Source organism: Dipodomys merriami, unplaced genomic scaffold, assembly GCF_024711535.1.
Source record: "Dipodomys merriami isolate MVZ:Mamm:240054 unplaced genomic scaffold, mDipMer1.0.p SCAF_1231, whole genome shotgun sequence".
Classification (NCBI taxonomy): domain Eukaryota; kingdom Metazoa; phylum Chordata; class Mammalia; order Rodentia; family Heteromyidae; genus Dipodomys; species Dipodomys merriami.
The window spans coordinates 59,799-87,561 of NW_027202529.1; the positions used below are offsets into that span (position 1 = coordinate 59,799).

General features: G+C 49.2%; 1 protein-coding gene across 3 annotated transcripts in view; it reads left to right on the forward strand.

The window, feature by feature from the left end:
- Positions 1-5,104: 5,104 nt before the first annotated feature.
- Positions 5,105-27,763, forward strand: part of LOC138823821 (cytokine receptor common subunit beta-like) — a 38,509-nt gene continuing 15,850 nt past the window's right edge. Inside the window, exons 1-4 of one of the 3 annotated variants that reach the window (XM_070017382.1) lie at positions 5,105-5,150; positions 24,326-24,528; positions 25,272-25,395; positions 26,331-26,521. In XM_070017382.1, coding sequence (XP_069873483.1) covers positions 24,441-24,528; positions 25,272-25,395; positions 26,331-26,521 — 403 coding nt within the window. In that variant the 5' untranslated portion in view covers positions 5,105-5,150; positions 24,326-24,440. Of the gene's footprint in view, positions 5,151-12,323; positions 12,361-18,522; positions 18,589-24,325; positions 24,529-25,271; positions 25,396-26,330; positions 26,522-27,763 lie in introns of those variants that run through there. The other 2 variants (XM_070017383.1, XM_070017381.1) reach the window with 2 other exon arrangements.

The following is a 27,763-nucleotide window of genomic DNA, read 5'->3' on the forward strand; positions in this document are numbered from 1 at the left end:
TATAGTCCTGGAAAAGTCATCAGAAAGGCAGTTCATGGCAATGTACTTACTCATTTGAGAACCTTGTTCCCTTCATATATCCAACAAGAAACCAATGGCATCCTCAGATTAGGATAAATCAGGGAGAAATTAACAAAGGGATTATTTACAAGAATATAGGCATCTTGTAAACATACACACACACACACACACACACACACACACACACACACACACATTTTAATCCCCAGACATATGCGTATGGACTATTATAGCCCAAAGGATTATGGGGAGCTCATTAAAGAGACAGTAGATCTTTAGTTGGTGGACATGGTTGGCCCAAAGTAAACCAGCAGAAGACTGGAGGAACAACACCCATCTTCACTCTTCTTGTGCCTCTTGAGCTTCCTCAGAGCCACACCAAACTGGAAGCCCTAAGGCAAGGTTGGTTTGATCCCCATGAGATTGGAGATTAGATGTAGTGGGTGTGAAGAATATAATGGAGATAGGTACACAATCCATCTTGCCTATGAGCATCCAGTCTGTGCCTTATGAGGGTGGAAACCCCAAGTTCCCAAGGACAAGGGACATGGAAAATCCTGCCACCTACAATGCCCTTGTAGATGCCTCTCAGTGCCTATGTGCTCTCTCTAGGGACCCAGCTCATGATTAGCATGTTATTATAAAGCTATAAATGTTCTTTATATAAAGTAGTGGGAGGGTGGGGAATTAACAATGCACTCACAGGCAGAGTCTAAAGCTGGTCACAGGTCCAAAGCTGCTTGTTGGAGCTGCTTTTCTCTTACTAGTCATTCTATGTGTCCTTATTCCCTGCTGGTACATATCTTCAATATTGATCTTTATTCCTGTGGGACTTGAATTCATGTGAAGTTTGTCTTTATTGGGACTAAAGGTAAGGAATAACAAGAAGCACCTGTGTGAAACCCCTGCATAAGCTTTTCCTTAGATGAGAGGCATCGGTCACTCCAGCCAAGAAAGCCACTTCTTTCTCTACCTATTGGGTCAATGGCATAGGCACTTCAAATGACTCTACTGTTTTTTGTTTGTTTTTGTTTTTTGCATTATCCTGCAAGTTTTGGTAAGCCTCATCATCATTCAATAGCAAGTATTCCTTAAATTCAATTATGACCACCTTCTTCCAGCTAGCAGTTGTTGTAAAGTGTACTTTAAGAGTCCCAAATGTACATGTTATCAACATATTTTTAGAGATAAAATGCAACCTTATAGAAAGTGCCCATTGGGGTTTGAAGATGAACCCCCAAGGGCTTCTATGTTAATACTTGCTCCCCAGCTGATGGAGGCTATGGTAAGTCTAGGAGAGGTTAGTGGGAGGAAGGAGGCCCCAGGGGGTAAGATGTGAAGGTTACTTCTGGTCCACATCTCTCTTTCTTTCTCTCTCTCCTTCCTGACATATGAGATGATCAATTGCCATCTACTCTACATTCTCATTGCCATTATGTTCTGGCCAATCCATTAACAACGCCACTTATCAGGGGTCTACCTAAATATTCTGTTAGGATGGTTGGGAGACGTAAGTATCTCTCACAAGGGCCTACCTCCATCACGATCGTGCCCCAGATCTCATTTCCAATACACAGGCTATGGGGGAATGAATTTAGAACAGACAGAAAGATATGGATAAAATATATAAGCCAACTACATATATACACCTTGATAGAAATTGTAGCAAATTAAATCTAGCATGGTATAAGAACCACACTACAACAAGGAAGGTTTAACATTTAAAAATGTATAAATAGTATTTGCCTTCATATTGAGAAGAAGGTAGAAAAAGTGATAGGATTATTGCAAAAGATGTGGAGGAAATAATTTTATATACTTGAATGACCATCATGATTTAAACTGCACACTCTACACATCCACACATCTCTTAGACTAATTGGGATAAAAGAGATGACTTTAACCTAATAAATGCTGTCTTCAGCAAGCATTGTTCACAGTGGAAAACAGAAAAATAAGAGCAGTTCCTTTAAGGAGACAGGAAAAAGGCAAGAATACTCATTATTGTTTCCCTGTTCCATACCGAAGGCCCAATCCAGCAGAGTATTAAAACAAAATTACAGCATAAGAACTAAAAGACAATAGCTATTATCATTCACATTTGATAGAATTGTCTATTTTTTTAAAAAAAATCTAGAATGTAAACAAGCAAATGGTTAAATACTGAAATAGAGTTTCATTATGTGGCTAATTACATAAAGCTAAAACTTGATTGTTTCTCTAAACAACAGCAATAACTAATTTGAAAAAAAGTAGAAAAGAAGTCACTTCCAACATCAATGACATCTTTAAGATACCTGAAAATAAGCCTGTGTGAAGGTGTGTAAGATTTGTGTATATAAAATTATATAGCACAGGAGCTGGGAAGGTGGCTCAGTGGTAGAGTGTCTGTTTGCCTTGCATGCATGAGGCCCTGGGTTCTATTCCTCAGCACCAGATAAGCAGAAAAAGCCAGAAGTGGTGCTGTGGCTCAAGTGGTAGAGTGCTAGCCTTGAGCTGAAGAGCAGAGGGACAGCGCCCAGGCCCAGAGTTCAGGCCCTACAACTGACAAAATAATAATAATTATTATTATTACATAGCACAGAAGGAAAATCAATGAAAGTTGAAATCGGCAGAAAAACAACCGTTGACCATGAACAGGAAGCTGATACCACAGAGATATCAATTGTCCTGACGAACTGCAGATCTTCACAACTTTGATGCAATTCCAAAAGTATTCCAACTGGAGATGTACCTCATGGTAGAGCACCTACCTAGCAAGCACAAGGCCCGCAATTCAAACCCCAGTACCACCAAAAGAATAATGTTTTTCTGCTTTGTGTTTTTTGTTGTTTAGAATCTCATATACTCATGTTACAATGAGGCAAGAAGAGCAGAGGACTTGAAAGAGCCAGAATACTCCTGGAGAAGAGGGAAGTGATGGATGGTGTCCCCAGGTAAGCAAGACTTACTTAAAGCAACTGGAACCTGTGGTAGGCACAGAAAACTACCATTACCCTTGGAGTGACCTGCACATGTTAGTTTTGTTTTTGTTGTGTTTTGACAGTAGTGGGTAGGAACTCAAGGCTTATGCTTGCTAGGCAGGTGCTCTACCACTTAAGCCATACCTCCAGCCTTTTCTTGCTTTATTGTTTGGGGTTTATTTTGAGACAGGGTCTCACTTTTTCCCTCAGGACTAGTCTGGACTACAACACAGGTACAAACCACCATGCTCTGGTAAATGATTAAGATAAGGGGTCTCGCAGATTTTTGCCCAGGCTAGCCTGGAACTATGATATTCCTAATCTCAGCCTCCTGAATAGCTAAGGTCATAGTTATGCCTATAACCATGCCAAGCATATCCACATGGTATTTGATGTAAGATAGAGTTCTTCACAGAATGTAGAATGAGTTGTTATGACTTGTCTCCCTGCTGTGCTACAGAGCACTGGAAGCTATTCCGGTCTGTGCCTAACTGGGCTTTGGTGCCTGTTTTCCAGTTGCCTTGTCTCCCCACCTCTCCTGCTGCTTCCTGGCCTCTCGTTGTCACTATTCTATATTCAAACATTTTTTACTTTAAGCTTTCACTTAGGAGGGAGAACATGAAGGACTTGTCTTTCTCTGCATGGCACATTTCACCTAACAATGTTTTCCACTCCCATCCTTGGAACCTGGAACAGCTTTTGACATTAAGTAACACTGACTGGTCCTCTCTCCCACCTCCAGAGGGGCACAGCAGGATGAATGTCTACCTCTCCACTATGTTTGTTTGCTTGATGACAATTAATTATGAGAGGGAGCAACTTCTTGTCTTTTAAGTGACCACAGCTTCGGCAGGCAATCTGGAGACATGACCTGTGTGTTTCTCTGTTGTGTTGGTCAATGTGACAGAAATGAGGGATTTTCCTGACATGGGGCAGGATTAGGCTGTGACTTGGTGAACCTTTCCTTAGAGAAGAAAGACCAAGGCTGGAGCACATGTTTAGCACTGTTGTTGGGAGAGAACTGGAAATCTCTTCCTGGGCTGAAAACTCAGGGGAATTTCCACCTATGAAACTCTGGTTACTGCAAGAGAAGTGCAGCAGGCTATGACAGGAAATGTGATTTGGAGGTGATCTTCAGGTGAAGGAAAAGTAGAGACAACTTGATATGGAGGGGCAGTTGGTGCTATAAGGAAAGGTAGACAGATACCCACTGGGAGGCTGCTGGGAGATAAGAAGAGGGCAGACTGGTGGAGAGGGCAACTGGTCGCCTCCACCACTTTCTAGCTGGGTAACTTGGGGAAGACACTTGATTTCCCCAGGTGAAAAACAGGCTGGCAGTAACAAAGATCACTGACAAAGAAGTCATCCGGACTTTGACAAGCAACACTGGGCAATCTGAGACAGTGACGATGGCCCAGCTGGGATGGAGAGAGCTGGACCTGAAGAGCCAGGGAGAACACAGAGGCCTTGGCCAGCTTGCCCTGTTCCCATCACAGCCCTGCGGCGGGCCTGAGCCAGTTCCTTCCAGGAGAACGCGGCCCAGCAGCAAGAAGCTGCCCAGGAAGAAGCTGGCCATTTGAACAACGAACACTGGGCCCACGTAGCACCCGCTGGGATGCTGGGTGAGTCGGTCGGGTACCTGCACCACTCCTGCTTGGAAAGTGGGGTCTTCCAGGGACACCAGAGAGCTGGCAACGTGTACCGTTGTGCAGCCCTGAAAACTGGGAGCTCAGCCTCCTAGAATCCCCGGGACTGAGCCACAGTCTCTGCAGGGCCATGTTGATGGCGTGCGCGTGCGTGAGAATGTGTAGGCGCCTGTGCAAGGGTGTGGCGTGAGTCCCTGGGCGCATGCGTATGTGTTGAGTGGGCGAAGGTATATCAGTGCACATGCGTATGTGCACATGCTAGGGGCGGGGGTGCTTGTGCTGGTGGCGGAAATGCATCTGTGCGCATGCGTGTGTGCTTACGGGGCGCCTACGCGTCTGTGCGTGAGGTGCGCCTGTACGCATGCGTGTGGGCGAGGCGAGCCTCTGCGCATGCGTGCATGTAGAGGTTGGGGATTGAGGTGGAGAAACTCGAAGCAGCGGGAGCTCAGTGGGCCGAGTGGAGCGGGCTCTGACCAGGCAGCGGATCCTCTCCAGGCGTGAAGCCGGACCTGCCCACCTGGTAAACACTTAGTGTCCAGTTGCCTTTCTGGCCTCACCAATCCCTGTGTGACAAGTTCGCATTTCCTCAGCGGTTGTGGCCTGGTGTGCGGTGGGCCCCGCGTGTCCCCGCGCCCCGCCCGCCCTTCCCTGATCCCGTCTTGTAAATCCTGGCAGGATATCACGCAGAGTGCTCGCCACCGAGAAACCCAGGGAATTCCACAGGAACCCACCCTCCCCACCCCCTCCCAGCCTCCATTTCCTAGCTTCCTGCCCGGGACCCTTATTAAGTGCTTATCTGGGCTCCACACCCATCCTTTCATGCTGTGCTTGCTCGTCCTGCCCCCCTGACCCTCCAGCCCCCCGACCTCTGTCTGCTGGCTCCCTGCGGGGAAGGCAGGCAGGCTGGAAAGTGGGACTGTGCCACTTCAGCCTGGCACCCTGGCCTCTTCGCCTCTTCCCTGGCCGCTGATGAAAACATTTTGCAGCCGTTCCCATGATAGCAGAACTGCCCCACTGGGTGACCCCACTTCCCCAACCAGATGCCAGCCCCAGCTGACCAGTGGCCCTCTTCAGAGATTTGGGGTTCCCCTTCAGAGGGCCCTTCTCTCAGCTTGAGTTTCTGTAATTCCAACATCTTTCCTTTGTCTCCCTTAGCCTAGCTGCTCCCAGCAGACACTTTCCTCTCTCTCTCTTTTCTCTTTCTCTTTACAACCCAAGGTCTTCCTCTTTGTGTCCTCCATCCCTCTCTCTCCCCCTCCTTATATTTATTTAGCTAAAGACTTTATAACCAACAGTTCTTATCTATGTGTGTGTGTGTCCCAGTACTGTGGCTTGAACCCAGGACCTGTGTGTTGTCTCTTAGATTTTTTTCACTCAAGGCTAGCACTAGACCACATGACTAGACCACACCTCTTCTTCCAACTTTGAACCATGATCCTCAGTTCTTAGTCTCCCAAGCAGCTAGAATTATGGGCTCATAATCTAACAATTAACTAATTTTATTAGTTAATTGTTTATGAAACATTCTCTCTGGTCAAATCCCAGATTTTTCTATGCCCTAGACTGGGCCTGGCAGACACATGAATATAAATTGGTTCTCATCATCTGTAGGGAACCAGAACTCGTAAGAATGCAGAATTCAGGCTGGGAAGGTGGCTCAGTGGTAGAGCGCTTGCCTTGCATGCATGAGGCCCTGGGTTCCATTCCTCAGCACCACATAAGCAGAAAAGGCTGGAAGTGGCACTGTGGCTCAAGTGTAGAGCTCTAGCCTTGAGCTGAGGAGCTGAGGGACAGCACCCAGGCCCAGAGTTCAGGCCCCACGACTGGCAAAAAAAAGGAATGCAGAATTCCCTGGGAAACATGCTGCTGTAGCTGTAGGGACACAAACCCTAGAGGCCACACAGGAGGGACCCCTTGAAAAGGGCAGGGTACAGAAAAGTTCAGAGACTGTGGGGACCATCCACATGGAAGGCCGTCCATAGGCCTTTGAACTCAAGGCCTGTGGATCTCACGACCTGACCCCACTCAGCCTCCTCACCGTCTTCCCCAAATATCAACTGTACCTGCATTCATCCAGTGTGAGTGGCTCCCTGCCCATCAGGCCCCACCCCAGTAATCATCCCAGGACACACACTGGTCACTTCCTGCTGGGTAGCTATCAATTCAAAGGAATCAAATTATGCAACAGAGACAGGAGAGTACAATTCTGGTCAAAACCACAGCCTAGAGATAAGTAGAGTGTGAGCACTGTGTGTGTGTGTGTGTGTGTGTGTGTGTGTGTGTGTGTGTGTGTCTGTGTGTCTGTGTGTCTGTGTGTATGCGCTGGACAGGCCCCTGTACATGGTGGCTGGGGTGGGATCTCCCAGGACAGGGTCGGTAGCTCCAGCTCTTCTCCCAGATCCCCTGCCCTGACCAGAGAATGCTGCAAGCCCCTCACACTGTGCAGGCTCAGGTCAGCCACCCCCTCTGGGATGACTGCATACCCACCTCATTCTTCCATCAACATAGGTATCTCACATATCCATGGTCAGAGGCATCTCCATGGATCTGTCAGTCCAGGACCCTCCCCAGGATCCTCCCTAAGGTCCCAAGTTCTTGCCTGGAGCATAACCATTAACCCCACAGAACAGTGATCCTAGTAATGAGCCATCTGGTTGCTGCCTGCGGTCCTCAACCCATGACTGAGCTGTTCCCCACATCCTAGAGGGCGGTTCAGATCCATCCTCACTTTTGGATCTAAGTCAGGATGGATCTTCAGGGTCAGGGCTGTTTCTAGCGTCTTCTTGGACCTTCCATTCTCTCCCTCTGGTCCAGGGACTAGCTTGGTATGGGGCAGAATCTGGTCATGAGGCCTAGGACCAGACTAGTTTAGGGACTGTTTATACCTGAATTTATTTATTTATCTGGTACTAGGGTTTGAATTCAGGACCTTATGCTTGTTTGATCTGCTGGTGCTCTACCACATGAACCACACCTCCAGTCTAGCCTTTGGCCAGTTATTTTAAGAACAAAGGCTCCTGGGCTTTTCTGCCCAGCCTGGCTTTGAACTGTGATCCTTTGGATCTCAGCCTCCTGAGTAGCTAGGATTGCAACTATGTGCCATTAGTTCATAGCTCACACCTGAATGTTTTTGTCCCTTCCCATTCCAAGTTCCCTGTCCCTAAAACTCAAGATGGAGGCCTTCCTTGCCCTGCTGTTCACCAGCTCACTTCTGTCCTTAGCTTTTTCCACTCAAAGCTGGCAGTCTACCACTTGAGCCACACCTCCACCTTCAACTTTTTGCTGGTTAATTGGAGGTAAGAGTATCATAGACTTTTTTGCCTAGGATGGCTTTGCCCCACAGTCCTCTAGATCTCAGGCTGCTCTGTAGTTAGGATTACAGGTGTGAACTACCAGCACCCTGCCTCACTTCCACCCATGTACTCGGGTTCCCTGTGGTCAGTCTGTCACAGAATTACCCTGCTTTCCCACTCACTGAAACCAACCTGGGGTAGGGACACCCCCAATGCCTGCCATTGGTAATTGCCAGAAGTCTCTGACCAAGGCTCCTGCCCTGAGGCCTCTTCAGGAAGGGAACAGAGCAGCTTGGACAAGGATTTCATGACTGTCTCCCCCAAACAGCTACTAGGTTATCTGCCTGCCCAGAACAGCCACCGACAACACATCTTCCTTGAACTTAATGCCTTAGATTCATTTCTCCTCCACCGGCTTAGCCTCCCAGAGCAGCAGGGCTGGGGCCTGCTCCACAGCTCCCCATTGTCAGCCTGCGTTCTCCTGCAGTGGGAAGTTGAGAACATTTTATACTCTGAAGCCTGATCATGGCTCCCTGTGTCTGCACTCTTCTTGCTTCCTTGGGGTTTGGTGGTTGTTGACATGAGGCTCATATAAAGGTGGATGGGGCTGTGCAGAAAATCAGCAGACCTCAGACTCTAACCCAAACCTTCCACCACCTTCTCTGGGCTCTGCAACCCCTGGGTGGAGAATAGTGGAGGTGAGAAATGGTGGCAGGACTCTTAGAAGGTCAAGCGTCTCCCTGCCTGGCAGGCCATCTGTTACACACCTGCCAGTCTTCTGTGCCTCTGTTTCTTTGCCCTGTTGATCAGCTTGTAGAATGCTGCACATTTGATTTCTTTACCAATGTAAGATACCCGTGTCTTTTACAGGCTGTAGGCATTTCAAAGGCAAGAGTTTAATGCTGTGTTTGGACACCTGATACATGCTAAGGGTCTAGAGCAAAGGGCTTGGCACCCATTGGGCTTTCAGAATGGCTGCTGGAGGGAAGGAATGAGGAGAAGTCTAGGACAAAGGAAGGTTTGAATTTGAAGGTGGCTGAGGGAACCTGGAAAACACAAGAGAGAGAATGAGAAGTTGCATTGTGGAGGCCTTAGGGAAGGGCAGGTTTCAGAGCTGACATGGAAGTTGCTTTGAGATGGAAGGGAAAGGGTGGGCTCATGCACAAAGCATCCTGGAGAATGGCATCTGTGAGGCCGTGGTTTGTTTGCATAAGAGAGAGATGGCCTCTGAGCGTCCCTGATCCCAAGGTGGGACAAAGTGTGAAATGGTCCCTGGAGTTGTGCAGCAGGGAGACCCCAAGCAAGAGCTTGGTGACATGAGGGACTATCAGATAGAAAGCTCCTAGAGGCCCAGTGAAGGCTTGGGTGGGGATTTGCAGAAGCGGCAGGTGCAGAGTGACAGATGTCTGAGCTTTTCCAGCAGAATAGACACAAATGCAGTTCTGGGCTCAGTTACTACCAGGAGGGACAGGTGTACGGGATACACATTTTTTTGTGGAAGGACACACTGGCTAGAGGTTGTCTGGCTGGGGAGATAACACATAGAGGTTTTGGTAGCTGCTGTTGCTCAAGAAAGGAAAAAGGAAGTCTGCTGTCTACCATGAAATAGAAGAAGATGAAAAGGATAATGGCACATAAAGTCCTAGGTAAGATCCACCACAGGACCCAGGACTCGCTGAAAAAAAGGGCCTTTGGAAGCCCTGTGGTTAGAATTTCTGTGTAGAGAGGCCCCACATGTGCTACCGAAATCCTGCCTGGTTGTGTTTACCATTCCAGCCCAATCCCATCCTGTCCACTCGGTCCAGTTTGACCACATGTAGACATTACTTGAGTTCCTATAACTCCTTAGCACTGGGGATGCGAAGTAAATGGTGTGGTCCCAGCTCATGAATTAGCTTGTCAGGCTAACAAGGGTAAGAGAAGTGTGAACAGTTACAGTGGAGTGTGTAAGACAGTAAATGAGAAGGAGGGCAGGGGTCGGGTCACGTGGAGTGTCTCATGGATGAGAGGCCATGGTGAGCCTCCCTCCATCATGGTTCTTCCCCAAGTTCCAGAGCTGCTGGTCAGAGGGCCAACAATGGGGACAGAAAGCTCAGGACCTGACACTCTGTCCTGAAATCCCTTCCTGAGTTACAAGAAGTAATGGCAACCTCAACTCGGCCACTCATTGGCTGTGGCCCGAAGTGCCACTTGCTGTGTGTGAGCTGGACGTGGAAGTTTGGAGCCAGGTCTGGTCCAGGCCCCCCTTGGCTGTCTGACTTTTCATTCTACTCACTGAGGTCAGTGAATGGAGCAGGCATGTTGAGTCCTGGGGCAAAAGCTACCATCCCTCACTGTCCCCAAGAACATTTTCCATACCTCTAAGGCCCAGTTCAGGGGACATGGGCTCTGGATTGTCCTCCGACCTCCGTGGGGATGGGTCTCTGCCTTCACCGTGCCGGGATCCTTGTGGTGTACAGGAAAGAGGTTTATGTATCACCTACTCTAAATCTTAAGTCCTGCATCATCTTCATAGTCTATATATACTGGCCATGGCAGGTGCTCAGTGCTGGCCCAATGAGGAATGAATGCCACCCAAGTCAGGATCTTACACTCTCCTCCAGAGTCCAGTGCCTTGACCCTACTCCTGGGACCCTGTCCTCTCTCCTTTTCTCATAACTCCAACTCAGTCAGTAGAACCTGGCTGGAGAAATTTTTCTTTCAGGGAAATGTGCTTTTGGGGAGGTATGGTTACTGGCGGCTTCTGTGTGAGACCCTGGGAACCGACATTGCAGTATTTTTCTCCTGACAGATGTGCACTGTTTCTGCTACAAGGCAGGCTGTTTGCTCCCCTGGGATGCATTTGGGTCCTCAGCTAGGTTTGGAAGCGTAACTTCTCGTATTTGGATGCCCTGGCTGGCAACCCAGGTGGGAGGTGCTAGTCAGCATTCATTCTCACAGTAAATCTGACAGAATTTCCTGTTTTCCCAGTATCCTCAGCATTCTATTTTTAATTTAATTTGGGATGGGGCACTGACGGAGAGTGAAGCAGTGCGTTTGAAGGTGATGGTTGTCTGCGCATCGGTATTTTTGTAGTGGAAGGGACATGTGGGGCACCCCTGCAGTCACATCCATAAAAATACCAGTTCTTAGCCAAGTGCTAGTGGCTCACGCCTGTAATCCTAGCTACTCAGGAGTCTGAGATCTGAGGATTGTGGTTCAAAGCCAGCCCGGCCAGGAAAACTCTGTGAGACTCTTACCTCCAATAAACGACACAAAAAAAGCCAGAAGTAGTGCTGTGGCTCAGGTGGTAGAGCACTCACCTTGAGCAAAAGAAGCTCAGCGGCAGTGTGCAGGCCGAGTTCAAGCCCTAGGACCGACAACAACAACAATAACAACAGTTCTCCATTGTTCTTGGAACAAAGTCCCTGTGCAAAAGGCAAGGCAGGCATATTTGTGTTAATGTGTGTGTGTGTGTGCACGTACACACATGTGCATGCATGTCAATTCTGGGACTTCAACTCAGGGCCTAGGTGTTGTCCCTTAGCTTTTTTATTCAGGTCTGGTGCTCTCCCACTTGAACCACAGCACCGCTTCTGGATTTCATCTGATTAATTGGAAGTAAGAGTCTCTCAGATTTGTCTTCCTGGGCTAGGTTCAAACAGCACGTAGATCTCAGCCTCATCAGTGGCTAGGATTACAGGTGTGAGCCACTGGTGCCCAGCTAGCAGGTTAATTTTTTGTTCCATATATGTGGTTGGGTGTCTCAGAGGCTCTTGCAGAGGGGCCTCCCTGCCCCTCTCCTGCCCATGAGGGCTTCCCTGGCCCACTTCTCTCAGTTGCCTGGCTGAGGAGACGCTATGAAATGGAGAGTAGAGCTCTCCCGTGTCTCCACTTGGTTGCTGCAGTCCATTTCTATCTAATTTTCTGTGTTTTCCGTTTGTGTGTTTGTTTATGTAGATAGTATCGGGGAGACAGATTCTATGATTTTCTTTTTTCTTTTTTCTCTTCATAGCAGTATAGGGGTTTGAACTCAAGGTCTTGCATTTTCAAGGCAGGCCCTTTACCATTTGAGTGTACACTCTAGCCTTCAGTTTTGGGGTAAAGTCTTGTACTTTTACCTCAAACCAAGATCTTCCTACCTTACACAGAGCTGGGATCACAGGTGTGTGCCACTATGTGCAGTTTATTGGTTGAGATGAAGATTCTTGATAATATTTTTGCCCAGGCTGGCCTTGAACCTTGATCCTCCTGATCTCTACCTCCCAAGTATCTGGCATGACAAGCATATGTCACTGTGTCTAGCTGAATCTATGTTTTTGTTGACCCTGTCATTCAGTCTGCACCGTTGGCAGTTCCTTGAAAGCTGCAGGCACACTTTGGACCAAAATGCTCACTGGGACGGCTCCACCAGGACACTGCCTCTTGAAATGACCTTGACAGCAGGTTTGGAAACAGGTTTGTGGAGGTCGTGGCTCTACATCACAAGGGCAGGCTGTGCCCTTGACCACAGCGGGCAGAAGTGTGGGGACTGGTGAAGAAACATCTAAGTTACTGCAGAGATGGTCTAATGCATCCTGCAGCAGCTCTCCACGCCCCCCACCCCCACCCCAACAAGTGCCTGAGCTGCCTCAGGGACAGCGAAGGGAAAGCTCCAACCCAACAAGGATGCCAGAGCTGCATCAGACACTGCGCCACTCCCTCCTGGTCCTAGGTACCATACATGAGTTGGTGGCCCTTCCAGGAGAACTGTTACTACAGGCCATTTCTGCCACAAGCCTACACCTGCAGGAGAGAGCACACTCACTGGGTCCCAACAGAGCTGCACAGACACCAAGAGAAAGCACAGGCTGTGAGTGACACCTGGGGCCCGTGTTATCAAGTCCTGACAAGTGATGGGCTGGGGTGAGGCTCGAGTGGTGACGAGCCTGCCTGGTGAGTGGGAGGCCCTGGGTTCAAATCATAGTAACACCAAGAAAGGATTTGCTCGGGGATCACCTGCTGAGAAGAAGGCAGCCCTGAGTTCAAAATCCATACCCCCAAAGTAATCCCTGAGAAGTGGAATGAGATGAGTTGCTGCAGTGAGCACGTGCCACAGGTTGTCACCAGCCAGCAGATGTGGCCTCCACCAGAGACGCCACGGGCACCACGCCCTCTGCCCTCCACAGCCACTGTTGTGCCAGACCTTTGAAATCTGTGACCTTGATAGCCAGCGATCTACTGTATGCCGGAGTCCTCAAACACATACACCGGTGTTCCTACATGTCTAGACATAGTCACAGACATCGTGTCATTTATAGAAGCCACAGGTGCATGGTCACAGCCCTTTGCTATGAAATGTATCATTGCCAAGACCCTCGTCTGTGAGTCATTGGATCGTTGTATTTTTTATTATTGCTATATAAAGGTGAGTACAGAGGGATTACAGTTACATAAGACAATGTCACCCTTACCCATACTCTCTCCCAGTTTTCTCCCTCCCATCCTCCCCAATAAGTTATGTAGTTCATTTTCTTTCTTTCTTTTTTGTTTTTATTTTTTATTGCTATTATAAAGATGATGTACAGAGATCTGCTTTACAGTTAATAAGTCAGGTAATGGGTACATTTCCTTTCGTATAGTGTCTTCTGTTTCCTCCTCCCCTCCCATCCCTCCCTCCTGTCTCTACCCACAAGTTATAGAGTTCACTTTCACCAGAGTCCAATGAGCTCTACTGCTGCACTTTTTCACCCCTTTTCCCTCAAGTTTTTTTTTTTTTTTTTTTGGTCGGTCGTGGGACTTGAACTCTGGGCCTGGGCACTGTCCCTCAGCTCTTCAGCTCAAGGCGAGCGCTCTACCACTTGAGCTACAGTGCCACTTCCGGTTTTCTGGTGGTTTATTGGAGATAGGAGTCTCACAGTCTCTCCTGCCCGGGCTGGCTTTGAACCGCGATCCTCAGATCTCAGCCTCCTGAGTAGCTAGGATTACAGGCGTGAGCCACCAGCGCCTGGCCCCTCAAGTTTTGTTCCCTCTCCCCCACCCTCCCAAAAATATACACGTGAATACACTGTATATAATGTAAAGAAAACAGAATGATCAAAAACTTTTTTTAAGTCTGTTTGCATATCTTGGAGTTATGTGTATTGTTTTATATAAAAATGAAGGCATTTCATCTTTGTGTTTCCCTCCTAAGAGTGTCCTTTTTTGGTCTCACTATGTGGAAGTATCTAGAATCCTATGCAGTTTAATCCCAGTCCACTTTAGATCTAATATCCACATATCAGAGAGAACATGTGCCATGTGTCCCTGTGAGCTTGAATCTGCCAGTTCTTTTACTGTCCCTTGGTATGTTCTGAGTGCTTCTTCCATGCCTTTGGTTTCTTTGTACTAATTTTTCTGCTTTATTCGCAGCTCCTGATACCCTGTTTTCTACTTCATTTGTTCAATTGCCTCTGCTTTCAACTGTGCCTTGCAGTAGGGACATAGAGTCTTTCATGTCTCCTAGCTCTGTTAATGTCAGTTCTCAGTATTAATTTCATCTTTCATTTCCTTCATGGAGGTGTGTAATGTTTCTGTCTTCTTATCTATGACTTGCATTTTCTTGGTCAGTTCCTCTTTGAATTCTGTTTTGTTTTGGGTCTGCCCTTTCACTTCATTGTCTGTTTCTCTCACCCTTGCTTTAATGGTTCTTTTGTTCTCCTGCGCCTCTTCTTTGCTCTCACTAGAGTCCTTCCCTGCTTTGTTGATTTGGGGAAATGGTACTTTGTCTTGACAGCTTGTAAATTTTGTGATCTTTTGCTGTAATTTACCCCTTTGGGTTCTGGCTTCGTAGAGGTTGTTAAGATTAGATATTAGGTTCGGTGGTCATGAGCTGTGGTTTTCTAGTCTTCTCTGGGTGCTGTGTAGTTGGTATCCCCTGGAGTGGCATGGGCAGGCTTTTGGGTCCAACTGAGTTCTGTCTCTGGCTGCAACACCCAAGGGTGTGGTATGCAGGGACTTGAACCCGGCACTGTGGACTGTTACTGGCTTCTTGTGCTTGTTTGTTTAAGCAGGCTTCTGGGGCCAGCTGGGTGTAGAGCCCCCAGTGCTGTGGGTGAGGGCATCCCACAGGTGAAGAACGGATGGGCTTTGGGGGTCAGCTAGGCACAGACCCTGGGCAGTATGGGTGGGGGCGTCCCATGCCTGGATGCCCCGACTGGCTTTTGAGGCTGTGTGGTCTGGGTGTAACCCTCAATGCTGTGGGTGGCAGCTTCTCACACCGGGGGTGCACACGCAGTCTGGATGCATCCCCCCATCCTGCCATTGGAGGCTGGTGGCATTCTGTCCAGGGATGTAAGGTCCGGCTTGGGTGGGCACATCCTCCCCTCTCCACACCCCGTGACTGGTGGTGTCCCTCTGTCGCTCTGTCCCTCTCGTGAATATACAGATGGGTTGGCTGTACACAGCCCTCTTCCCCCACCCCGCAGCGTATTGGGCAGCGTTAGAGACCCGCCTTGACTGTTCAGGTATTAAGGGACCTGCCAAGGGGGGTCAGGACCCCCCCTCCTTGTGCCCACTGACAACACTAGGGCACCCACAGAGACTGTTCCCAGGTTAGGGCCCCCCACCCCTCCTAGAGGCTGGTACTGTGCCGGCCTTTACTCTGCACTGGTGGCTGAGTTGGGGGGTAGGGGGCAGAACTCTGAAATTAGGGCCTTCTGGCCCAGAGCCCCAGGCTTTGTTCTTTGCCCACGCCCAATCTCTGAACCTATCAGCCAGAGGCTGAATCCGCTCTTGGCTGATCTGGCCTGAGACTGAGGCTGTCTCTGAGTGCCTGTCACCACACTTTTTCCTTGGTCCTGAACTCCCCATCGTGCGAACTCCTGACACAGTCTGACGGTGGAACTCTCACCTTCCCAGTGCAGGCCGAGACCAATGTGGTCTCTGGGTCCTGAGCTTGGGGTTCTGTCTCTTGTTTATGCTTCCTCCCCTACCTTCTTACATCGCACACCTACTTCTGAGCCAGGGGATAAGTTCCTCCCCAGCCCCCCTCACCGGCCAACCTGAGGATGGGGAGCGTGTGACTCACAGAGTTTGAGGTTCATGTGGTCTCCATCCTGGGTTTTGCCTGAGAAGTCATTTCTCTGTTGCACCGCAGCTGCTTTCACGCCATGGGGGCTGCCTGTGTGGAGAGCCTCCGGGGAGATCTGCCTCGCGTGTCAGGCCTCCCAGAGTGGAGGTCTGCCCTGAATGTGCTTCCGTTCCTAGTGGGGCTCTTCACACTAAGCCACAATCCGCACGGAGCTGCACGCTGCGGCCTGGAGCGCTGAGGCCCGGCAGGCTGGCATGGAACCTGGTTTTGTGGACTTGTTGTATATTTTGCTATATATTTTTCTCCTCTTTCTGAGTTATACATTTGATTATTTGTTTTGTTTTATTTTGTTTTTGTTGTTGTTGTTGTTGTTGTTTTGCCAGTCCTTGGGGCTTGAACTCTGGGTCTGGTTGCTGTCCCTGAGCTTCTTTTTGTTCAAGGCAAGTGTTCTACCACTAGAGCCACACATAACTTCCAGCTTTTTTTGAGTAGTTTTTTGGAGATGAGAGGCTCACGGACTTTCCTGCCCAGGCTGGCTTCAAACCACAATCCTTAGATCTCAGCCTCCTGAGTAGCTAGGATTACCAGTGTGAGCCACTGGTACCCAGCAAGTTTGATGTTTCTTGATTGATGCTTGGCTCTGACTGCTTGCCCTTCCCTGGCATCTGCTCCCAATCTGGATTCTTGGGATAAGGCCTTGTGTTTCTGATTGAACAGAGTTCTGGCATTGCCTTGTCTCTTGTCCACCATCTTGGATCTTCTTTTGGATCTACAGCTTTGTTGGGTAGCTCCAACATAGTGTAGACACCTGTGCTTTGTCAAGTTTTCCAAGACCCTTCTGTTGCCTGCCTGTGTTCCATTTAAACTGGAGTCAGGGTTCGTAATCGAGTGGGAAATACATTTTTTTGGAAAGGGCACATTTGTTAGGAGGTTTTGTTTCCTGAGATGGCAGGGGTTGGGGACAGACAGACTAGTGGCAAATGCAAAGCAAAAGGAGGCTTTCTTGGGTCCTGATGGATAATTCCTTCCAAAACTGAACAAGCAACTATACTTGTCAATAGGGTGTGAGCAGAATCAAGTGTTTCTGGTTTCTGGCCATCTTTGTGTATGAGTGTCCTAATTCTATTCATGAGCGTGCTAGACATGACCACATCAGTGAACATGCGTTCAGATTCAGGACTGTCTGGTGACACATTAACTTCATTGGACCTGAGATGCTACTCAGAGCAACCATTGCTCAACCTATGAGGAAATACCATTTCTCTTAATGTTGGAGAGTTGGGGTAGACAGATAAAAGGAGCAGACGCAGACCACAGATGCTGTGTGAGAATAAAAAGCTTTTCACTATTTCTACAGGATTCTTGGCCAGTGCCATTTGACGACTGTAAATATTTCTGAAGGAAGAGAGAACACACGGATGAGTTGATTTATTATCACTTCAACCCAGGAGCGGTCCGCATGCTGGCTGCGGCTCACTGAGGGGCTCCGACCGGCCATCCTGTGATTTTTCTGACTTCTGTTTTGGTTTCCCAGGCCTCAGTCCCCAGCCTGCTGAGGCCAGGCACAGTCACCTATCCTGCATTTATCTAAAATAATGAGCATCCATGCATCCTGCATCGTTTTTCATTCATGTGGATATTTTTGCATTAAGATGTGATTACTTATTTGAGTTGTTTTTGTTTTTGGTGGAGTGACTCACTCACCTGTTCTTCATCCGGCCAGTCCTGCTGTACCCAGAGCCTCATTCATTTATTCACTTATTCACCCACTCCGTGTTCTGTCATAAAGGGCCTTCTTCATGCTGGGTACAGGGGAGGGCGGGACATGTGAGCCAGATACAAACTCACTTTGAAGACTCACTTCAGGAAGGCGGCAGGGTACTAGAGGAAGGAACAAGGCTGACACCTATAATCCTAGCCGCTCAGGAGGCTGAGATCTGATGATGCTGGTTCAAAGCCAGCCCAGGCAGGAAAGTCCATGAGACTCTTATCTCCAATGAACTACCAAAAATGCTGGAAGTGGAGCTGTAGCTCAAGTAGTTGGACACCCGTCTTGAGCAAAGAAGCTCAGGGACAATATTGAGGCCCTGAATTCAAGCGACCCGGGAAAGAGGCATGCTAGGCTTCCAGTTGCCAGGGGAGGGGTAGGCTAGGGTCATTCCCCTCTCCCCCCTCCCTCCCCACCAACATCTCACTGTGTGTCTTCCCAGTAGCCCTTCTACATTTGCAGGCTTCTCTGGGAAAGCATGAGATAGGGTCCCAGGCCTGGAGAAGTCACACACAAGTGACACAAGGACATGTGCTAAGAAGTAGCGGGACATCAAATCCTCCCCTGGCGTGTCTGGCTCTGGGCTCAGACATGCTGTGTAGTTATTCCTGCCTCCCTTCGCTACCCTCTGGGGAATCTAGGAGGGCTGTGAGGAGGTAGCAAAGTCCGGCAAAGCAATGAATGTCCTGTGGTTTATTAGCAATAATGTCCCCATTTCTGAGAAGCTGATGATGCTGGTAAAAGGGCGTCTGGGCTTCCTCTTTCACTGTTTCCTCACCACAACGTCAGCATAAATAAAAGGAAGCCTGGGACGCTCTTGGCTGCCTAGAGGCTCCCAGTGGAGGCCAGCCTGACCCATGGCACGGAGGTAAGGCCCCGCTTCCTAGGCAAGGCTGGCTGTGGGGACAGCGAGAGTCCAGGAGGGAAACGGCCTGGGGGATCTGGGGGTTGTGGGACAGCCAGCTGCCTGGGCCACTAAGGTGTTCGTGGCAATGAGTGTCTCCTCCCTTCCTGAGGTTTCCTTCTGCTGAACCAGGCCTCCCAGGGAGGGAGGGAATGCATGTGTGTGTATGCATATATGTGTGTGTGTTTGCATGTGTGCACCTGTGCACCAGGGGATGTGCACAACTACGAGGTGGTATTGTGCACAGACAGGGAGGCAAAGGAGGACCTCTCCCCCTCTCCCTCTCTCTGTCTCTATCTCTGATTCTCTGTACGTTCCTCCCCCCTCTCTCTTTCTCTTCTCTGTCTGTCTCTGTCTCTGTCTCTCCGTCTCTCTGTCTCTCTGTCTCTGTCTCTCTGTCTCTGTCTCTGTCTGTCTGTCTGTCTGTCTGTCTGTCTCTCTCTCTCTCTCTCTCTCTCTCTCTCTCATTCTCTATGTGTCATTTATCCAACATACTCTGCCCTGACTCACCCGTTGCTGGTTGGAGTTTGGGCTCGGGTGGGTTGAGGAACTGCCCCATCCCTCCTGTATGAGCCCCAGTCTCGGGCATGGTAGGGCAGGGCTGCCAGGAGCGCATAGGCTCTCACCCACCAGGCTCCATTGCCAGTGACTCTTAGATTTTTGCATAGTTTTGAAGTTTTCCTGTCATCTCTCCTGCTTCTTAATAGCTTAAAAGGGAGCCAACCGTCAGCAGCCGGCACTCTGTATCTCCTTTATCCCTGCGCCCATACAGCCAGATGCCAGTGCTGTGGGTGAGCATGAGTTTGTTGCTGAATGTGTTTAGTGTTTAACACCTGTTGTTGTTGAATAAAAGGAGAACAATCCAGAGTCATGTAGCATAGAAAGCAGAATCCCCAGCCGCTCCTTTCTTTCTATAGAATTGGGATTTTTGTATGACTCAGCATTGTATCACTTATTATTATGACATAGAAAATACTGACAACAATATTGACGTATAGATGTCACTGTTGACCCCAACAGACACAGCACTGGTTCCCAGAGCTTTCCTGTCTTCCCCATCCTGGACCCCCACATAGAAGGTGTCTGCAGAGAGATGGGACTCATGTCACATCCCTCAGACAGGCTGAGCTGGGGCAGTTTTGATTATTCAGTGTCTTGCTCAGTGCATTACATGGAAATTTGCTCACTCTCTCCTGACCCCTTTCCCTACCTGCTGGCCATTAAAGTTGCTCATCTTCTGATGTTTGCTAACCATTCAGACTCCATAGAGGATCACAGGAAACCTATTAAGCTGGTTTTTGCTCTGTGGTTTCTGACTTTAGTGACTTATGCAACCCCTCAGATTAAAGAAATAGATTTGATACTGTTATTAGTTGAGTTTTGATGGATGTATGTGTGCACATGCACACGCGTGCGCGTGCGCACACACACACACACACACACACACACACACACGTTTGCAGACAGAATCTTACTCTGTAATCCAAACAGTCTCCTTGGCCTCTGCCTCTTATGTGCTGGGATTACGGTATACACCACCACACCCAGGTAGTTTTGTCTTTGGAATCTTCATTTCATCTTTGAATTCAGAGTTACGGGTTATGTGTAATAATCTAACTTTAAAAAAATTATCATCTGCTTGTCTTGAAATTATTCATGACCAGTATAAGTCCTTCCAGGTCTTAGTGATTTGAAAAGCCGCCATTCCCCAAATCATATATAGACTGGATTATTTCCCTATTGTTTTCTATCTACTGTGATGTTCCTTTTTTCCCCGGCAAACAGAGCCTAACTATCGTCTTTGGTTTGTTAGAATTTGGGAGCAGTCTGTTAAGCCCATGTTAAGTCTGTGTGGAGCCTTCATTCCTGCTGCACTGAGAACAGGATGATCTGGGGAAGGACGGCCAGCCACTGGAGATGGGCACAAAAGCTCCTCGTGCTCACTTTTACTTGGAGGGAGGGACAGAGGGATGGAGGGATGGAGGGACAGAGGGAGGGAGGGATGGAGGGAAGGAGGGAGAAGCTAAGGTAGATTTCTTCTCAGAGTTTAGGTTTCATGCAGGCATACATGCTCTTCAAAAAGGACAAAGTCTTCAGTAAGTTTTCAGTTCTCCTCCTCTGACCACACAGCCAACCCCATGACAAAGTTGCCCAAGTTTTAGTTCAACTTTGTTGTGCGTTTACATGGTGTTTCTTTCCATAGTAACATTCTTTTTCCTATTTAACTGTAAGTCCCACTTGCTTTAACTCTAGCAATGTATGCTTTCCTATCATTTTGGAATTTGTCTTCTCAGAAATATACCTTAGAGCAATTTTTCTCCAGGAGAGATTTGAACACTTCCTTTGCTTTTATGTAACCAAAAAAAAGTGGAATGAGGGAGAGTAGTCCTGGGGTTCTTGAAGTCAGGGCCTTGCCCTCTCACTTGGCTTTTTCACTCAAGGCTTGAGTCATGCCTCCACTTCTGGCTTTTTAGGGGCTAGTTAATTGGAGCTAAGAGTCTCATAGACTTTTCTGCCCTGTCTGGCTTTGAATCACAGTCCTCAGATCTCAGCCTCCTGAGTAACTATGGTTATAGGTATGAGCCACAGGGCCCTGCCTCACAAGTATCTCGTTTTGTTTTGCTTTAAATTAAAAACCCAAGAAGTCAAAATAACTTTATTCTGAGATGACATGACCCCATATATAGGAAACCCCAAGGAATCCACAAAATCTCTTAACAAATAAGGTACTAAACAGTGCTGAAAAACAAATTCAAATAAAGCTAATGAACCAATTCAGAGCCATTTCAGAACACGATGTCAGAACCCAAAAGTCATTTATATTTCTGTTCTCTGGCAAGGACGATCAAAAAGGAAATTGAGGGGGCTGGGAAGGTGGCTCAGGTGTAGAGCGCTTGCCTTGCATGCATGAGGCCCTGGGTTCGATTCCTCAGCACCACATAAGCCAAAAGTAAAAAGCCAGAAGTGGCGCTATGGCTCAAGTAGTAGAGCACTAGCCTTGAGCTGAAGAGCTGAGGGACAGCGCCCAGGCCCAGAGTTCAGGCACCACGACTGGACCCCAAAAAAAAAAGAAATTGAAACGGCAGTTCCATGTAAACTAGTGTATAAAAGCATAAACCGAGAGTAAATTCAACCAAGGAGTTGAACACCTTGTAGAACTGAAATTTCAAATCCTTGCTGAAAGACGTTTAAGAGCTAAATAAATGGAAAACATTCTTTGTTAGTTGGTGTGAAGACTCACTATTGTTAAGGTGCTGGTTCGGCTGGGTGTGTAGATCAGTAGTAGGCTACTTACCTAGTGTGTGCACCATACCCAGCTTGCTTGCTTGCTTGCTTGCTTTCCCTGCCTCCCTCCTGTCCCTCACATCCATCCATCCTCCTTTCCTCCTTTCCTCCTTTCTCCTTCCCTCCTTTCTCCTTTCCTTTCCTTCTTCCCTTCTTTCCTTCCTTCCTTCGTTTCTTCCTTCCTTCCTTCCTTCCTTCCTTCCTTCCTTCCTTCCTCCCTCTTTCTTCCCTTCCTTCCCCTTTTTTCCTTCTTTATTTCTCCCTCCTTTTCCTCCCTCCCTTCCCCCCTTCTTTTTTCATCCTTTCTTCCTCCCTTCCCTCTTTTAGTTCTTTCTATTGTAGTTCCATTTATTTTGTGTGTTTAATAGACCCTATTCTTAGAGCAGATTTAGGTTCACAGCAAAACTGAGTTCGCATACAACCCTGCACCACTACCGCCATGCACACAGCCCTCCCCCACGCAAACACCCATGTCCTGTGGGCCACAAACCCCTGAACCTACACTGAGGAGCCATCACCGCAGAGCCCAGTGCCTCCCAAAGGCTCCCCATTCTACGGTTGTTGCTTGCTCTGGGGTTGGAGGAGTCACGGTGACATGTGTACAGCATCCTTCACCTCCCATGGAGTCCTTTTTGTCTCCCTGAATCTCCTCCATGCTCTCTCACCCACCCCTCTCTCCCCAGGCCCCTGTAATTGCTGATCTTTCAAAAGATTTTTATTAGCATATGCTAATTGAGAAGGAGCATTGGCTGACACTTCCATGCATCCCTGCAGTGTTCCAGGTCAAACTCACTCTCTTGTTTTTATAAACTGCCACCAGCTTATGGTGTTTTGTGATATTGGCTTTGACAGATTAAGACATTGGAGCAGACATTTTTCCTCCACATTTTATCCTTTGCTTTGTGATTCAATTATTTGCATAAAACAGAAGATGTTGGTTTGATTGCACTTTTATCTGTCAGACTTTGCCTCTGATTTCTTTTAAGTGTAAATAGGGTAAAGCTATTTACTTCTGTAACTTAAATATAATGTGATTTCATTTTTAGCATTTACATTTTTATTTAAGAACATGTTTGGAGAATGGTATGTGATGGAGATTTGGGCTGGTTTTCAATATTACTTAATTCTCCTAGCATTTTACTAATTTTTAAATTATCTTTGAGTCATTGTACAAAGGGGTTACCATTCAACATCCACTTTCTGAGTAGAATACATCTTGATTAATGTCACTCCTTCCAACATTCTCCTCCATCTTTTCCAACCCCAATTTTCCTAGTTTCATAGGATATGCATTGATTATTACAATTGCATTCTCCCCCAAATTTCTCTCTTCTCAGAATTTTAAATGGAATAGTCTATCACTGCACATTAATCTGATTCCCTCCTCATCATGCAGGACATTCTTGAATAAAATAGAGTTTGTTTCTAACCAGTATGCAGATAGATAGATGATAGATAGATAGATAGATAGATTGGTTGATTACATATGAATGGGTGGACAGATGGATAGATGATAGACCCTAGATAGAAAAACAGACACATGGATGGATGTATAGATGGATGATGGGTAGATGGATAGGTAGATGAATGAATACACGATTGGATAAATGGGTGAATGGATAAATGGGAGGATGGATAAAAGGGTGGATGGATTATAGGTCAATGGATGGGTAGATGGATAGATGATGCATAGATGGATAGATTATAGATAATAGACAAATATGTAGATGGATGGGTAGGTGGATGAATGAGTGAGTGGATGGTTGGATAAATGGGTGGATGGGCAGATGGATGGTGAATGAATGGGTGAATGGATAGATACAGATGGATGACCAGGTAGATGATAGATAGATGATAGACCATAGATAGAGAGGAAGATAGAGACAGCACACACATTTTGTGTGATGTTTTGAACATTACTGGAGAAAGGGCAGCTTGCTAGGTCTTCTTTGGCCTCTGGGTACTTCCCTGGTAGTCTGAAGGAAAATGGGGAAATCCCCAGGCTTTGGGAATAGGGAACTGATTGGCAGAGAGTGTTGGGGAAGAAATGGCAAATGCAGCAGAGGTGGGAGAGTACCCATCTCCATGCCACAGAAGAGGGCGCACAGGGAGAGAAGGAGAGAGGCAGGGGAGGGAGGGGGGAGAAGAAAGTGATCACACTGGGATGGCATATCGAGCTCCCAGCGCAGTAAGGGCTGGCACACACCGGGCCTCCCCTTAGCTGTCCTCATCTCTGGGCACTGTACTAGTGTGCAGAGGGTCCCAGTTTCAGTGACCAGACAGCAAGCCCATCTCCTCCAGTTCACACCCTCGGAGAAAGGGGATGTGCATCAGGCCACCTCCCTGGACTCTCAGTGCATGACCAAGCTGGCCCTCTGTGTCAGCACAGAGCTGACACAGCCCATACTGTCCACAGGCACAGAGGAGGTGGAGACTCCAAGAGAAGAATCTCCAGAGCCAGAGACATGGACCTGGCCTAGCTTCCCACCAGGGGAAACCCAGACAAGCCTGTGCCACCCACTTGTAGGTCCATGGGTGACCAGGAGATGGCGCCAGTCTGGGGTTTTCTCCACATGGCCCTGCTGGCTGTGTGCTGGAGTCCCAGCTTGGTGACAGAAGGTGAGTCTGACAGATAAACCCCTTTCTACCCCTCTCACTGCTGGATCTGAGGGGGGCACCCCCCCATAGGCTCGCAGATATCGGCAGCCTCGCCTTCTTCCCCCGCTCTGTCCCTGGTCCCTCATCCCTGCTCCCACAACCCTGCCCAACTTTTCCTGGTCTCTGTGGGGTTCACACCCAGCCATAGGGTGTCTCCATAAATTGTTACCACATTCTGTAGAGTGTCCCCCACATTCCTCTAGGCTGCTCCAGCCTCTCCTCTGACCTCTTCCCCACTGTACCCTCTGCCCCTCTGCTGACCGCTGCTTCCCACCTCCAGCCCCTGTCCCTGGGAGGACGGTGCCCCAGGTTTCTCTCCCTCCCCAATCCACAGCAACTTCCACGAGGACTGAGTGTCGCATCCTCTCTGCTAAACCCAGGCTGAGACTCACACCACAGTATAGGGTACACGGCAGGGCTGGCAGGCTGCAGCTGACCCCCCGTTGTGCCTTTCCTGCTAGGTGGCATGTGGAGGGCAAAGACAAAACCGGAGCCCAAAGCATGTCCTGACCTTGGCGGGGGGGGGGGGGGGGACATGGCAACTCCCTTACACATACTGAGAATCCTCTGTGGTCCCTGCTTGCCTGTCTGGAGAGGGATGTCCAAGACATGCCCCAGTGCAGGGGCTCCTCTGGACACCTGGGCCTCCTACCGGAAGCTGGACGCCAGGGCTGGGGTGACACCCCCCTGCCTCTCCCCACCAGGCACAGTCCCTCTGGAGACCCTGAGCTGCTACAACGACTATACCAGCCACATCTCCTGCAGCTGGGCGGACACTGAGGACGCCAGGAAGCTCATCAACGTCACCCTGTACCGCCGGCTCAACACGTGAGTGACGCTAGCACCAGAGACCCAGGCCCGTGTTGGCTGGGGGTGGAGAGGGGTGAATCAGAGTCAATACCAGAGACACTAGGTGGAGAGTACTAGGCCTGGGTACTGGTGTGTGATGTGGGAGTCTTGGGTCCAGCCTGCTGCAGGAGACAGCCACAAGGTTGGGGGGGTGGGGGGGCAGGAGGCAGTACAGAACGGACACCGAGACAGGGCCCATGGGCCAAGGTGGGGTCTCCATCTCCCATGGCTCATAGCTGGCTCCCTTCTGGACTGGTGGCCACCTCTAACAGGCCATTCAGGCAGGTGGCCGGCTTTCCTCTGGGAGGTCAGAGATGAGTCCTAGGTGGAAAGAGTACAAGGCTAGAATCCAGCAATGCCAGATCCCCTGAAGGGAGCACCTCTACAGGAGGCCTGTGCCCGCTGTGTCCTCCCTGAGTGCTCCCTGTGCCGTGTCCATCTCCTCCGGCCGTCTTCTGCTCAGCTGGTGGCCTCCCTCCTTGCCCTGAGCCAGCAGAAGCCCAAAGGCAAATCCTAGAGTTCCGAGCCTCCTCTCCACCACTGCCCCTCCCCATCCCCCCTGTAGCCACCTGTCCCAGGGCGGGGGCCCTGCAGGGAATCCCCATCCCAGTTAATACTGAGGCCTGAGCCTAGGTCCCATGGCTCAGGCTTGCATCATCCACTCCCCCACCTCCACGTGAGCCTCACAGGCTCCCTGGCGCCCCGGGGCCAGTCCCTGTAGTCTCTTGGTCTGTGTTCTTTTCCTGTGGTCTGAGGCCTTCTCCTCTTGCTCCTGTGTTATCGTGGGATCTGCGTGTCCTCACCACCCAACCCTGAGCCCAGACAAAACCCAGCACTCGAGGGACACTCGGTAGCTCTGTGGGCCGTGGGAGGCCTTGATTCCCTCTAGGATCATGTGTGTTCTGTCCCGACAGGGATCGAGCACGGCCCGTGGCCTGTAACTCCACTGGCCACTTGCCCAAGCCAGGCTGCCCATCCCCCCGCTGTGTCTCCAGAAGATGTATCATTCCCTACGAGAGTTTTGTCCTCTCTGACAATGACTACTTCTCATTCCGACCCGACCGGCCTCTGAGCATCCAGAGCACAGTTCTGCTGGACCAGCATGGTGAGAGAACTGGCCTCTGTTCACAGCGGACCTCACAACAGGCCAGTGGGAGGGGCTCGAGGAGCAGAGGCACTGTCCTGGGGTTAAGATCAGGTCCCTGGACCGAAGCAGCTGTGGAGTCCTTGTGCTAGAGGTGTTGCAGGGGTGCAGTGTGAGGGCCTCCACCCAAGCTCCCCACTCAACTCCCCTGCACCCCAGCCCCCCGCCCCCCGTCACCTGCTCAGCCATGGCTCCCAGGCTGAAGGCCTCCTCCACCATTCCTGTGGTGGAGGGGGTGTCCGCAGACAGGACTCTTCCTTGTGTTCGCTCGTCTTCCTTCTACAACAACCCATTTCATGGTTGCAGCCCGTGGGGCTGGGAGAGATTCCACCATGCAGCCTGTGAGTGGCGATGGCAGTACAGATCGTGTTCTCTCCCATGAGTTAGACCCGGAGCCTGTCCCCCCACTGCCCTCCCTGGAGGTCCTGGGGCCACTGGGGGCCCAGGACAGCAGCATGGTCTTGAGAGCTACCAAAGGGCATTGTGTCCAGTAAGGGCTTATTCTAATGCAATAGAGGAAATAAAGCCAGTCCTGCAGTATTTCCTAAATAGAAGGGAAAGTTATTTTATAGTGTTGGCATGCCTTGTTGGTGAGCTTTCTAGACACTGACAGAATACATGACAGAGGCATAGAGGAAGTCAGATTTATTTGACTCACAGTTTCAGAGGATTCATTCATCACAGTGGGCATGCCGGCCCACAGCACAGCAGCTCCCACGGAGGACGGGAAGCAGAGCAGGGCTGTAACAGGAAGGGGCCAGGCAAGGACAGCCGCCTACTTCCTCCAACCACCTCCCACCTCCTATAGTTCCACCACCTGCAAATATTCTGTTCCAACTCTGGATCTACCAAGGGTTAATCCATGCATTAGGTCAGAACTCTCAGGGTCTCACCATCTCTAGAGACAACCTGTCAGACGTACCCAGAGATGTGCTTAACTAATCTGCTAGGCCCTTGCCTTCCAGTGATGTTGACAATCGAAATGAACTGTCACGAGTGCCACGTTTCCAAACACAGGTTCGAGAGATCAGAGTCCCTCCCCCCAGGGGAATCAGGGCTAAGGTCTAAGGGATTGGGCAACACCACATGTTGGCTAGTGTGCCACGCCGGGGGTAGCGGCAGGGACCTTGGAGGATCCAGACGAGCACTCCAGAGGGAAGGAAATAGCTTTGCAGCTGAGATCAGATGAGGAGGAGGTGCACC